The 14777-nt window shown below is 42.4% G+C and overlaps 1 protein-coding gene across 4 annotated transcripts in view; it reads right to left on the bottom strand.

Annotated features, from left to right (window-relative positions):
* CLIP1 (CAP-Gly domain containing linker protein 1) overlaps positions 1 to 14777 on the bottom strand; it is a 93953-nt gene that overhangs the window by 26212 nt on the left and 52964 nt on the right. For 3 of the 4 annotated variants that reach the window (XM_079717659.1, XM_079717660.1, XM_079717661.1), the window contains 3 exons: positions 9509 to 9625; positions 7331 to 7437; positions 2151 to 2271 (listed from right to left, as the gene is read on the bottom strand). In XM_079717659.1, the coding sequence (XP_079573785.1) occupies positions 2151 to 2271; positions 7331 to 7437; positions 9509 to 9625 (345 nt within the window). Of the gene's footprint in view, positions 1 to 2150; positions 2272 to 7330; positions 7438 to 9508; positions 9626 to 10788; positions 13057 to 14777 lie in introns of all 4 variants that reach the window. The other variant, XM_079717658.1, reaches the window with a different exon arrangement.

Here is a 14777-nt window from a genome sequence, read left to right as displayed (position 1 = left end):
GCTCAACTGCAGCAAAGTAACAAAGTGGAAATTGGTGATTTTACATAAGTAAGCAGCACTCTAGACTCTTGGAGATTAGGTAGTAAGAGTAATAAGAGCCGATGAATTAATCAGTCTTCTTTAGCCTCAGGCTGCTTCTAAGTTATTTTAAATGGGGGGACTCTCTCCACTCTTTTGAAACGTGTACACGTCAAGGGAAGCAGTATCTGCAGTCTTCCTTGGTGTTCACCATCACCGTTCACAATCTCTAGTGTCGCAGCCTATCATGGTTTAGTTCACAGCCGCTTGCTTCTCTCTCCAGAGTAAAACACAGGGCCCTACAAAGGGCCAAACAACCCCTGTTTTTAAGGGAAGTCACTGCCCTGGTTGTTTCTTGCAGGTGCTGTTTTCTAACATTCTTCAAAGTCACTGAGCTTCAAATTTTTAGTCCCAAGACCTTTTCAGAAAGAAGGTAATTCAAATACCAAGGCAAAAGAGAAAGGGCTGGAGGATGGAGAGGAACCCTGAAAACCTCTGCCCAAGGAATCGTGACACTTCCCGCTTAGTCTTTCCGGTTCTGAGTGACAGAAACAAGAAATGTAATCAACAGTCCGGTTAAGGTCAAAACGTAAGACAGGAGGCTGACCTCTGTGTGTTCTTCCCATTGGTGGATTCCACGCTCTCCATCAAAGACGTTCAATGAGATGAGATAAAAGGAGACGAACAGACTCAGCACTTGGCCAAGATCCTTCCCTTGCAAGTCCTTACAGACACCCTGATGTCAGAGGTACCCACAGGGTTTCAGACGCTCTGGTTTGTGCCGGAAAAAAAGAACCTCATCTGGTCAAAGGGCTTCTGTTTTCCATGAACCCTGCTTTCTCACATAGTGACCAAAGCAGAGTGCAGCAACCCTATTTACGTCAACCCCCTTTGATCCTTTTCTGGACCCAAATCAGAAAATGACACACGTCTCCTGATGCTATTGGCTGAATGAGGTTGAGCACATTACTACCTTCTTTGGGCTTCCGTTTCCTCTTTTACAAGTGGGGGTAATGACAGTGCCATCTCATGGAACCATTGTGAAGATTGAGAGGACAGCTCTCATGTATTTGTGCCTGTCACACAGTAAAAATAAGAGCCACTGAATGTGAGCTACTATCACCAAGAGCATCATTGTTGGCCTGGAGTCTGGAGACACGGGCCATTTCTCCAGTGAAGTAAGGCAGCTGTGGAAAGCTCTAACGAAGACTTTCAGGTATGAAATCAACTCTCTGAAGAGCTCTTTCACTACAAATGGCACCACGTCAATGGACACTCAATCTACTCCATCCCCATGAGAATTAATATTTGCAAAGTATGCTTGGGAAAAAAAATTTTTTTTCCCCTTGACGTGCAAAGCAAGAAATAATGACCACACAGTAAAATTCTCTTAAAAATATTATTTTTTGGAACTTCTGCTCTGAGGTCAGACGTGACTAACAGTCTAGCGTTTTGATTCAAGAATAAAAAGCAGAATACAGCATTCTTTAAAATCAGTTTTGCTTCAGTGTTTAATAAACTTGGCAGAAGCCTTTGTAATTTAAATACGGAAACAAGTGGGTTGTGGTTAGCTTATCGTTCACTCCAGGTGTAACACACGTTCCATACACCAATGCACACAAGTGCACATGTACACACAGTTCCATTAGGAGATATTTAAACATTTTTTTTAATTTAAAGAAAAGCAGAGTCCTATTTGAAAACAGCTGCCAACCCTCACACCAAATCTGTATTCTTGGAACCTTTTTCTTAAAATCAATTTTGATGAAAGAAAAAAAAAAATCTTCAAGAAAAAAAAAATTGAAACCCAAGCAGTAGGGAAAAGATACCGTCCCTATCCATTTAAATGCATTGCCATACGATCATCTGATAAAGATCTTATTTGCTACTTGCCTGCAAGTTCCCAGCGCTTTTTTTGGTTTTGTTTTTAAAGGACCTGTCAACTCACTCCTACCCAAGTCCTACAGCAGCACGCTTGAGAACCAGGAGACACAGAACACAGGTGACTTGAAATCCCATCTGCACCACCCCACCACATGGAGCATGTTCTCTGAGGAGCCTCCGAGCGCCCTGCCCACAGCAGCAGACAACAGCGTGGCCGAGCTGGGAATGCCCACCCAACGCCCACTGACCTTTTGATGACTTGTGACTTCGTCCCTGCTTCTCCCCAGCTCCTCGGCAAGTTTCACGTTCTCTTCTTGCAGGGCTGAAAGCTGCTGGGACTTCTGAGCTGCTGCCTGCTTTAGGGTTTCTCTGCAAGGACAGTGAGTGCAGGGTTACCATAGAAACAAGACAGGCAAGGAAACTGTGGGAGACGACCAGCTTCACAGCACCAAGGAAAATATATCTGGGTCACGTGCCTGATAGGCTGTATGACAACAGAAGGCAGTATTATCTACGTGCAGGAGGGGCCAAATGGCTTTAACCTCTCAGGAGGAGGACTGCTGCTCGCATGTATTCCATTTTTTTTCAAACCTGATAAACACTACATCCACTCTCTCATCACCCACACTTACCCCACTTCTAAATACTCCCCGTACAAAAAAGCAGTGTCACTCTAAAATAAATGACAGACGAAATGGTCAGTATTCCCCTTATTTCCATTAGAAAATTATACTTAAACCTATCATGTTGATAAAGTGATTTACTTTGCTGCCACAGCACTGTTCTAACTGTACAAATCTGTAATCTGTTTTTTTTTTTTTTCTGGCAGAAATGCATATCTGATGGTTCCATTTGCCAGTATCTGTCAGAATCAAGTGCTGGCGGGAATCTGGGTATATTTTCAGGACAATTAGAGGTGAAATGCCCAAAGGAAATGCAGTTTTCTAATTACATAACAAGTGTTTTGTTTTGATTATATTCTTTCCATACTGCTAACTTGAAATTAAAAGAAGCAAATAAAAATACAGCTTGCTAACCATATTATACCATGAATATCAGCATATAAAATGTGAGCAGGGTAAATGTATTTATTAAACATCTTCCCATTATAAGGCTTAATTGCAAATATACATCCCAAATTACCCTTTACACGTGGACATTGAAAATAGTTTATTTGATTGTTGGATTTTAGTTTTATACCATAGAAGGTTTTGATGCAATTATGAATTTTAAGTCTGTGCTGGCTATATTCCATTTAGGGAGCTGTCATACGTGGCTGAATTCTGAATCAAGTCATCTGGGTATGAATCCATCTGCTGATGCATGAACACATCTATTTTTAACTTCAGTTGTCTAATGGGTGGCAGTGCTTGGCATCTTCAGTTTTCTTGATTTTTAATTCTCCACGTACCTATAACATACCTATGGGGCTGACCTCATGAAGATATAGGGGAAGATGTCTACACAAAAATCCTCTTAGCACATTAAATTTGGCATTTTACAGAGATGTTTATTTAGCAAGTGAAGAAAAACTGAGAAGGAATTTTAGCTTCAGGTAATTAGTCATTCAAAAGCTGGGAGGCAGGGCTTCCCTGGTGGCGCAGTGGTTGAGAGTCTGCCTGCCAATGCAGGGGACACGGGTTCATGCCCCGGTCCGGGAAGATCCCACATGCCACGGAGCGACTGGGCCCGTGAGCCATGGCCGCTGAGCCTGCGCGTCCGGAGCCTGTGCTCCACAACGGGAGAGGCCACAACAGTGAGAGGCCCGCATACCGCAAAAAAAAAGCTGGGAGGCCTGATTTTAATTATGGATCAAAACACACACACACACACTTACACACACGCGCACTACAGCTAAAATTCATCTTCTGGCCAAAATCCATCAGTTCTTGACAAACCAGAAGATTTTACTTATGATGAAATCATCATAAGCCAAACCTTTTATTCCCAAGTGGTCACCACCTTTATTAGGGGCTATTTGGTTTCAGCATTTGTGTGGCCCGTCAGTGATAAGTTCAAGATCCTGTTCTCTTTTAAAGATTTTCATCCTTTAAAAATTTTTAAATCCTTGGTTTCTATTAAGAGCCCACAGTAAATTAAAACAAGGAGTCAAAGAAATATCAAGATGCCCTAAGATTTATAAAAATGAGATTTGTTCAATGTTTTAAAACCTGCAAATTGATTTCATGTTCATTTAATCCTCAAAGCCCAAGGAAGTTAATGTTATTATTTATATTTTAAAGATGACAAAATTGAAGCTCAGGTAGGTGAAAAGATTTGCCCCAAATCAGTAAGTTGTAGAACCAAGAGAACTGGAGTTAAAACTGGCAGACAGACCTCAGTTGTGATTTGAATATAGAAACACCTCTTTCAATTTTTCTTTAGACCAGAGGGGATATGTACGTTTCATAGAAGAAGGAGGCTCTAACAGCCCAACTTCTGGACATACTCTAAGGAATAATTCTAAAAATACCTACAAATATAATTCTCCCAATTTTTAAAGATGCTTTTCTTTCTACATTATAAGACAGATATCTTGCAACAGAAAAGGAGACTGTCACAGTTTTAAAACTGAGAGGCAAACATTGCTAATATTGACTTGCAGACATTCTACTTAGGAATCTATCATACACTTATTAATTACCATGCTAAATATATTCTAGATTTATTACTGTGCCAGGTGAGTAATTAAAGGCAAAAATTAGATGGCTTATATCACACCAGAGAGAAACCATTTTATTCTCTCTCTCCAACTAAAAATAGGAGCTGGCTCACCAAAATCAAGTTTTCCTAAAACCAGTTGAGTAAGTGACATAGAGGAAAAGGAACATTTAGCTGCAAATGCTGGGATTCCAGGGCCGAGGGCAAGTTTCTGTAGGAGGTGGTTCCCGTTAGAACTCCTGGGTCTGCATAGGTGTCCTGGCAGGTGAAGAGAAACACCTGAAAAGCTCTAGAGGCCGTGAAGATCCCAGGTATGTGCTAAACCTCAAAAAACAAACAGCTGCTCCTTCCCTAGCTCGGAGCACTGGGGAACAAGACTAAGGAACAGTAAAATGACTGCTTTTTTCTTTTTAAGAAGCACTGTTCTCATGACACAGTACATTTATATCAGCTGGTCCCTGAAATGCGGCCAAGCCTCAGGCAGGGAACAATGAGTCACTGGGGGTAGGGGGCGCTTTCAACCCACTCCTCACACCTCCCTCCAGCAGCTTCCCACGTACGTCACTGCTGTGTCTCCCACTGCCCCTCCGTCCTGCTAAGAGTCCCGGCCTTGACCGGCCAAGTTACTGGCACAAGGCGCAATTCTCGCAGCCCTGCTGGGCTAGGACAATCAGAAGCAGCGCAGGCCCTGTCTGCCCTGTGGTCTGGTTCCCCCTGGCCCGAACTCCTCCCTCAGGGATCAGAGACCCGGGAACTGGCCCCGGGGAGGAAGGCACAGGTGAGGTGGATGGCAGTGCAGCCCACAGGCTTTTGCTCCGGCTCCCTTGCAGCCGCGGGCATGAGGCTGAGCTTTCCTTATTCAATGGGGTCGTTCAAAGGGCACGCAGAAAGAGTTTCCCTCTTGGCAGGGGTGAGACCACCGCACACTGAGCAGGGGTGGGGGACATGACAGAGAGACTGAGTGAGGAGGGTGACACTAAACGCTAGACCAGTGCGACAACCCTTACAGGAGACTCCCAGATAGCTCTGCAGGAGACAGGAGTTCCACCCTCGGCTGGGTCCCCTCTGGCCCCGCCCCTCCACTACCCAGCACGGCCCAGAGAGCTCAGAGGGGGGTGATGGCAGAGGGGGCGTGGTGAGGGTATCTTCTCCCTACGCTCAGATCCTCCCTCACCAGCTGCTTTTGTGACACAGATGATGGGCTCCAGACACTCAGGTGAGCAGAGCTACTGTGTCACGGTGGGTGGTGGTGGGGCACCCTGAACTGTAGCTGAACCCACCCTCTCTGAACTGATTTGAATTCGTTTTTCCTATCACAGTGACCGTTTCTATTTGTGCTCTTTGCCTTTGGCAGACCAGGAGATTCAAGCCTCTCCTGGTAGCCAATCACCACAACTGTGCATGTATACATCAGTGTAAAAGGAACTGTTGGGAACTGTTTAAACACCACCTAGAGAAACATCACTAAAACCAAGACTGCCCAAAGGATCCATCATCAACGTCGTGAGCTGTCCATCCCCTCAGATGAGCAGCTCAGATGAGATCATTTCTAGGAGGATTTTAAGAACTCGCAGAAGAACTAGACACAGTATATACTGATTTAATCCAAGCTTGATCAACACATAGTATTGAGGATGGTGACTTGGGAACAGCAGTTTGGAACTGGTGCTTTTGCTTGTGTTTGAATCTCATCTATTCATTTGATCAAAACTGGAAATAAATAACACAAACTCTCGGAGGGCAGGGTCCACATACAATTCACCTTTGTATCCTTCCTAGCTTAACTGTACATAGAACAAAGGACATACTCAAATGTTCACCAGATTAGTTGGCTTTAAATTTTAGGTTCACATGGCTGATACAGTGTAGTTTCTCAGAGCAGATAAGCAAAATGAAATCTACTCTGTAACTGTCACTTACAATGCCAGATAAATAACCACCTGCAATGATTATAAGAACCAAACTCGAAAGGTGGTATTGACAAAGGAAACATGGGCAGCCTGTCTGCCTGAAATCTAGGCAGCAGACTGATGGGTAAACCTTGATTGGAAAGAGTCTCCCAAAATTCTGCTCTTTTAATTTCTAGGCCAGAAGATTAGATTACTCTTAAAATCAAGACTAATGATAATCTCAGAAGTGCATGCTTTTTTTTTTCCCTATAGAAAGAGTTTTGAGGGATTGATTAATAGAGGGTCTGATGTTTCCTAATGTTGAGATTAGCTACCATGTAAGCATACTACTTTAAAAAGCTCTGGGGGCTTCCCTGGTGGTGCAGTGGTTGGGAGTCTGCCTGCCGACGCAGGGGACGTGGGTTCGTGCCCCGGTTCAGGAGGATCCTGCGTGCCGCGGAGCGGCTGGGCCCGTGGGCCATGGCCACTGAGCCTGCGCGTCCGGAGCCTGTGCTCCACAGTGGGAGAGGCCACGGCGGTGAGAGGCCCGCGTACCGCAAAAAAAAAAAAAAACCAAAAAGCTCTGATTCCCCTTGGATTTTCATATGGCTTTACCAAGTCACATTTGAATTCCAGCTGTCCTAACTCATCAGCAAGCACACATTTCATTTTGATCCTGTAACTTAGCTATAGTTCTGACTTCACAGTGTAACGTTACAGGGGTGACTTCTCGGGTTTGCAACAGCGCTTGGGGGGCAGGAGGGAGACTATTACTTTTGACTACGTACTTGTCAAGTATTCTAAAAATAATTAGCATTGTTTTCCCTTTTGCAATTTTAAATAAGTGCCACAATTTCTCTCAAAGGAGGTAAACTTACATTTCTTTCTTGAATTCTTCCATTTTTTGGTTCTCTACAGTCAGAAGTTCTTTTGATTTGTTCAGCTCTTCCATATTTTTCAAGTTGTTTTCTTTAAGTGTATCCAACTTAAACACCAAGAGAAAAAAACTTGATGAAATTATTTCATTTTCCAATCACATGACTGGACAGACAAATCATTCATGAAAAGGTGAAATTAGTCATTTGCAAAACAAACAAACAAACAAAAAGATCACCTGGGTGAAGAGATTATAAATGATCAAGTCTATTATAAACTGCAACCTCCCCCTTACTTTAGTCAGACATGTCCTGTACACCTGGCCAAAATGTCAAACTAAATTGCTACATAAATTAAAGCAAAAGTTTTCTTTCACCTTGTATACAATTCTCAAAATTTATCATTGAACTTGCTATTCATGTATAATCCATCTTAAAAAAACAAACAAAAAGAAATTGCAAAGGTATGCCATCAGCAAGGATTAATTCTCTGTAATGAAAATAAACCCCTTCCTTCCCCAAAGACTAGTCATTTAGGATAAGATATTTTTCAAGGTCAGTACCAAACTTCTATGGTCATCATTATAAAAATTATTGGGATATTTGTAGATGGGAAAAGATTTAGTTATTCTTCTCAACTTCAATCTGAGAAGGAAAAAGCCAGGTAGTGAGACTGAAAAGCACTCACTCACATTCAGCCCTATCACCTGCCCATGGGGGACACAGCCAGCCTAGGTCCTGGCCCCTGGTGGGAAAGCCAGACACATTACTAGAATGAGTGGGGATGTCCAACCACAGGCTCTGGCAGGTGGCTGGAGTTCGAGGTGTGCATCCCCCAAGGATGGGGAGCTCGTCACAGGCAATCCATTACACAGGGTGTGCTTCTGGCGCCTTGCTGGCTTTCTAGGGCTTGTATAGTTATCTCCTACAGCCAAAGGTACTTCTGTCTGTCACCTGCTACCAGTCAGGAGCCCTAGAAAGTGTCTTGCTAGTTTTAACACCACCATCTCCCTTTTAATGCCCCCTAACATTCCAGATTCATGGAATGTTCAGTGGGTCCAAAAACTGATTCCTCTAGTCTGTATTCTGGCTGTAACAAGACATCAAGGGGTATGGTTTAGAAGCACACAATTCTCCCTGAATCTAGCTTCAAAGGTTAGAGACATTCCCTAAAATCTCCTCATTTACTTTAGCTTCTAATTTTGGTTATCATCTATTATTTTTGATGCTTTTATATTTTCAGCTTAAGTCCTCTTCTGTTAGGACTGTCAATTCCTAAACGTACTCTTTTTTTTTTATACAGCAGCTTCTTATTAGTCATCAATTTTATAAACATACTCTTTTCTATGTCGTTTTATTTACCCTATAATTATCTCAAAATGTTCATGTCTTTATGGATTTCAATCATTGACCTTCCATCATGAGAAGGCCTGATCTTTATAGTAGCTATTCAATGCGGCTATCCGGATTTTCCCTGGCTTTAATTTCTTAACCTCTTACCTGACTATCGCTTTAAAAAGTATTTCAAGTTCTACAGAACTTCACATAACTATTTCGGCGAAGCAATCTGCTTGAGATTTATGTAACAGCTTTCCAAAGAAAGAAAGGGTTGGTATGAGCTGGGGGTGGGGGGACTGGGAATCAAAGGAAGGTGCAAGAATAAGAAATGCTACTTCTGGACAGAATCAAAATTATCTTGAGGCCGCACATCTATCCAAGACCCAGAAGTGACTGATTCAAAATGAGACAAAAGGGAACCAGTACTGAATTAGGCCAAGAAAAAGGCCTATGTCAAACTCAGGGCTGCGGGATGGAATTCAGTGGCTCAAAGTTGGGAGACAGTTGAGAAAAAAAGCATATGTGATTTAAGATAAAAAATACAAAAGCTAGAGAATGTTATCGGTACCTCCTCTCATTAGTTCTACCACTGAACAATTATCACAGAAAGCCACGCTGTTAGGGTTTTCCCCCCCTTTTTTAAAGGTTGATCCTACTAAATAAGTAATGAAGTGATACACTTTACTTAATATTATCATCCGGGTGTACGCGCGACTCCACTAACATAGATCAAACCTGTGTAAGGCCACACTTCAAAAAATAAACAATCCTGAGTTAGTGATCAAACACTCCATGAAGTTGATAAGCTGTCCTCTGTACAAAAAGCCATTTAAATCTGATTACTTCGTTCTGCAGTTTTTCATTTGTCTGCTTGGAATCCTCCAAGGAGGCCAGAGTTTCCATCTTCTCTTTGGTCATCTGTTCCATTATCTGCATGGCATCTTCTGCTGTTTGAGCAGCCTAAATACGAGAAAGCCCTGTGAGAAATGAGGGCACCCCTCACCAACCCGGGGAGGTGACTAACACTCAGGCCATAGGGCTCAGGGTCTGTGTGGTGAAGGGAATCACACAGAGACGGTAAGCCAGTCACTGATCCCGTGCCGAAGCAGACAGGCCAAGACATCAGAGGTCTTTACTCCAAAGCAGAACAAAGTTATAGACCCTTTTTGTGCCATTTTTTCAACAGGCCAACTGTAATGTGCAATTTGTGTATTTTCAGACCCCTCTAAACCTACATTTTCTAAGTTCCAAGTTCCACTAACAACAGTGCTCACTATTCTGACTTATGTTTGAGAGAAATGCTTAGCAATAATAAAGAGTAACATCCTTATGTGGCCGAATTTTCTCTTCATCATATTTATTGTTAAAAATTTTAAATACTATTCTTGCTATCTCAAATTTGGGGCTTTTGAGATCACTTGGAATTTAGGTTGGGAACTTCTCATATAAAAATAAAAATTATTTGGGCAGTTACAGTGTAAGGCTCAAGCGTTTAATGCGAAGCACTGAATGACAAAGTCTATGAGAAGCTGTAGGTAATGAACATAAGCATGGCTGTGAATAAAAAAGATAACATGCATATGGAAACAAATCCTTAGCTGATAAGATATTGAAAAAAATCACCTAAGTGAATTAAAATCTTTTTAGGCACCTGCTTACAATTTCATGTGGTCTAATAAAGTTTATAGGAATTCTGCCTTTATACCTTCCCTGTTACCAACTGTGGAGGTTTCCCTGGAATCTTCCAATTCGGAATGAATAGACACAATGGAACAATTAAAAGTCACATAGAAGATACTTTGTTTTAACATGTGCCCATTTTACTATTGTTCTTAAGCCTTTAAGAACCACGGTTGCCTTTTTCACAAAAAATTCTCCCTACATTAAAAAAATCTATCCTTTTTATTCACAGTTTGCAATTTTTTCTAATGGAGAGGGACAACTGCGATTAGACACTTAGTAAAGAGTTGCCCTTTCAGGTGGTGACAAAGAGCTTGAGATATCTAAGCCAGTGATTCAATGGGGTGGGTTTCCTTCTGCCGAAATGAAGAAATCCCTCAGCCACTGCAGGGTTAGTGCACAGGGTTAGGCCAGGTGCTAAACACTTGAACCTCCCACTTTACCGTAAAGGACTGCAGAGTCTCGAGCTCTCTAATTTTAAGAGTGAGCTTGCTCTTGTCTTTCCTTAAAATACGGTTCTCATTTTGAGATTCTAGGAGGTTGACTGAGATATGGCTGTTGGTTTTGGCCAACTGGCTGATCTCTTTCTGAAGGATGAAGTAGCTTTCGGCCAGCTTCTCCTTCTCCTTCAGGAGCTTGTCCTTTTCCAGTATCATCTCTCTTTTCTCAGCCAGGAGGTTCTTGTTGTCCTGCATCACCCTGGCCCGCTCGGCCAGGGTCACCTCGTGGTTCAGCTGCAGGTCATCCAGCATCTTGGTGAGGCAGCTGTGCAGCTCCTGCAGCTCCAGCTTGGATTTGGACAAGGCAGCAAAATCGCTCTTCAGATTCTCTATGTTGGTGGCCAGTTGAGCCGTCTCTGCGCTCAAGAGTTCCTTCTCCTTAACAATCTCCGCCACTTTCTGCTCTGAGTTGCTCGTGTCTTGGATGAGCACAGAGTTCTCGGACTGGAGCTCCTTGGCGCGCACGCTCAGAGCCTCCACCTCCTGCTCCAGGAGCACCACTCTCTCGTGGAGTCTGTTGTTTTCACACAAGGATGACTCTTTGTCCTGGGTCCTGGCTTCTTTCTCCAGGATGAGGGACTGCTGCATCATGTGGATCTTCTCATTTAACTTCTGACACTCTTCTTGCAGGTTCAACCCATCCTTCAGCAAGATGTTCTTTTCGGAACAGCAAGCCTTGAGTTCAGCGTTCAAACTCTCCTTTGCTTGCAGTACGTTAGTGTGTTCTTTTTCTAGAGTCTTTTTGGCATTTTGAGCCTCTTTCGGCATCAAAGCGAGATCACACTTGGTGGCTGCGAGTTCTTGGTTTTCCTTTTTTCTCTCTTGAAGCTCTTTCTTCAGAGCATCATGATTACCAAGCAGTTTCATCTTCTCGTGCACAATGATTCTTCTGTTTGCAGACTCTTGATCGTATTTCTTTTTAAGGTCTTCTATGGCTTTGACGGAATTCTCTCTTTCTGCAAGTAAATCTGTATTTTTCATTTCCAGTATAGATTTTTCTTTCAAGAGACTATCCTGCTGCTTTTTGAGCTTAGTGATTTTCTGACAAAGCATCTCCTTCTCAGAAGTTAGGTAAGTGATCTTCTCGTTCAGGTTCATCTCGATGTGGGCAGCCTCTTCCAAGCATTTGTTGAGTTTTTCAGTGATGAGCCTATTTTCACTTAGAAGTTCTTCTTTTTTGGCCAAGAGCCTTCTCTCAGAGGAGGCCAAGGTTTCTTTTTCATGCAGAAGCTGGATGCACTCGGAGTCTGTGATCTCCCGACTGGTCTTAATTTCTTCCAGCAGCTTGGTGAGGCTTGTGTTTGTGGCCTGAAGTTGCAGAGTCTCCAGCTCGGCCTCCCTCAGAGCTTTGCTGGCCTCCTGCAGCTGTGCGTGGAGCCCACTGGCTTCCGTGCTGAGCAGATGTTTGACCTGAAGGGCAGCCTCCAGGCTGGCATTCAGCTTTTCCTGATCTTGAAGCAGCATGTCCTTCTCAAACTGCAGATCTTTGCTGTTTTGGAGGAGACGGTCTCTTTTGACCTTTAAGGCTATGCACATGTTATCAAGACCTGACTGTTTCTCCAAAGCTGACTTTTTCTCAGTTGTGAGATTTTCCATCTCCTGCACCAAGCTTTTCTGATCTTTGACTAGCTCCTCATAGGCGTTCTGAAGCTTCTGAATAATTTCATCTTTATCTTCAGCCAGTGCAAGGTTTTCAGTTACAAGCTTCTTGATATGATCCTCCAGGTGATCTTTTTCTTCCAGATTCTTCTTAGACTCAGCCATCAAAATATCTTGGCTGAACTGGAGTTCCTCTGTGAGTGCCTGCAAGCTTGCTTTGGAAGCCTGCAAAGACTCATTTTCCATACTTACCTTCAAGAGTTCTTCCTGTGCGTTATTGATTTCTTTCAGTAATTTCTCTCTCTCAACAGCCAAAGCTGCTCTATTGGGCTGTTCCTGCTGATAAAGCTTTTCAGCATCTTGCTTTTCTTCTAAGACTTTCTCCTTTTCTAAATTAAGAGTTTCGTTTACTGACCATAGCTTCTGTTGGTCTTCCTGAAGTAAAGTTATTTTGGCCTCCACCTCTACAAGCTTTGACAAAAGTGAACCTTTTTCTAAATTTAAAGCATTTCCCTCCTGTTCAAGAAGCTGCTTCTCTGATTTCAGACCCCTCAGCTCTTCTGACATTAGTTCAATTTCGTTTTTGGCTGATGTTAATAAGTAAGTTAGCGACTACAGAAACAAAAGATGGAAAGAATGGAAACAAAATGAAATCAAGCAGACAAATGCAAGCCCGAATAACTTAACGTAACCTAAACCATAAAGTTAAAAAAAATTTTTACAATAACTGTCATAGAAACTGTCTGGATAACAGGGGAAAGAAACTCGATGAACAGAGCCCAAAAAAGGATAATGCAAAGCAAGTTTAGCTTTGCAAAGTGCTGATGTATCTACTGGTTTATCTTTGAAACAACTTTTGAAGTATTCCTGATAGACACCTAGAAGATACAAACAGTAGTTTGACTTTGACGTCAGGGCATGAAATTCTTTCCTGCCATTCCAATTATCCAATTGTTTCTATTGTAGAAGGGATTCATAGAATTTTTTAAAACACAATCCAAAGAACTACAAAAAGTGAGTATACTTTAACCAAAAAAGAGGAGGATGGGCAAGGTATTATAAACTATTGCTTTTCAAACTAAATGCAGAACTTTACTTACTAAAGGACCTGGCCTGAGACGGATTTAGCTTCAATATTACATATAACTTAGTAAAAATACAGACTAATTTGCTAGTCTCTGGTGACCAAAATAAATGGGCTTTAAAAAAGTGTATTGGGGGCTTCCCTGGTGGCGCAGTGGTTGGGAGTCCGCCTGCCGATGCAGGGGACACGGGTTCGTGCCCCGGTCCGGGAGGATCCCACATGCCGTGGAGCGGCTGGGCCCGTGAGCCATGGCCGCTGAGCCTGCGCGTCCGGAGCCTGTGCTCCGCAACGGGAGAGGCCACGGCGGTGAGAAGCCCGCGTATCGCAAAAAAAAAAAAAAAAAAAAAAAGTGTATTGGTTTATAAAGTAAATTGACCACAATGTCTCTACCAGCTCTGTCCAGAACTTTCTGCAATGATACAAATGGACTTCATCTGTGCTGTCCATTGTGGTAGCCACTAACCACACGTGCGGTGCTTGCGACTGAGAGGATGAATTTATAACTTGAACTAATTTAGATTTAAATGGCCACATGTAGCTAGTGGCTACTGTACTGGACGGCACAGCTATAGTTCATTGGCTCTTAAACTAGGGAACATGGGAGCATTGTGGGCTCCATGAATCTCCTGAGATTTCATCTAAAACTTGTTGAGTGTATATACCAGCTTTCCTGGGGGAAATACCTTAAGGTTTCATCAGATTCTCAAAAGAGTCTGTTGAGCCCCTGCTGTTGACAACATTGAGATTCTCAGAAATCGGATATCCAGACAACTTTGGAAGGGGAACAATCCTGGGCATTTTAACCAAATGATCTTTATAAAAACAACAACAACAACAAACAAATTAATGAGCCTTTACACAAACCACCAGAATGCTGTGGTTTGGTCAGGCTGCAACATTTTAAGGGAAACACTAAAAAACTAGAGTCTGTCCAGATAAAGGGAAGCACAAAGACAAAAACTCTGGAAATTATATCCAGTTGATAAATGGTTCATAAACCTGGAGACACATCACAGGGAAAAGAGAAAGTTTTGATGGACAGCATGTAGGAAAAAGAAAATTTAGGTATCTTATACATGACATATATTACATGTCATGCTACACTTAATTTGTAAGTTTTAAATAGGCTCTGTTTCAAGTCCTATGTATGCTCTTTTCTATTTTTTTCTACTAAACTCATATATATATATATATATATAAACATTTCTCTGACACATTAAAAATAATTAAAGACAAGTATTTGCTTTTC

Source organism: Hyperoodon ampullatus (genome assembly GCF_949752795.1).
Source record: "Hyperoodon ampullatus genome assembly, chromosome: 13".
NCBI classification, from domain to species: Eukaryota; Metazoa; Chordata; class Mammalia; order Artiodactyla; family Ziphiidae; genus Hyperoodon; species Hyperoodon ampullatus.
Note: the sequence above shows the minus strand (reverse complement) of the source record. Positions and strands in the feature narration are given on the sequence as shown.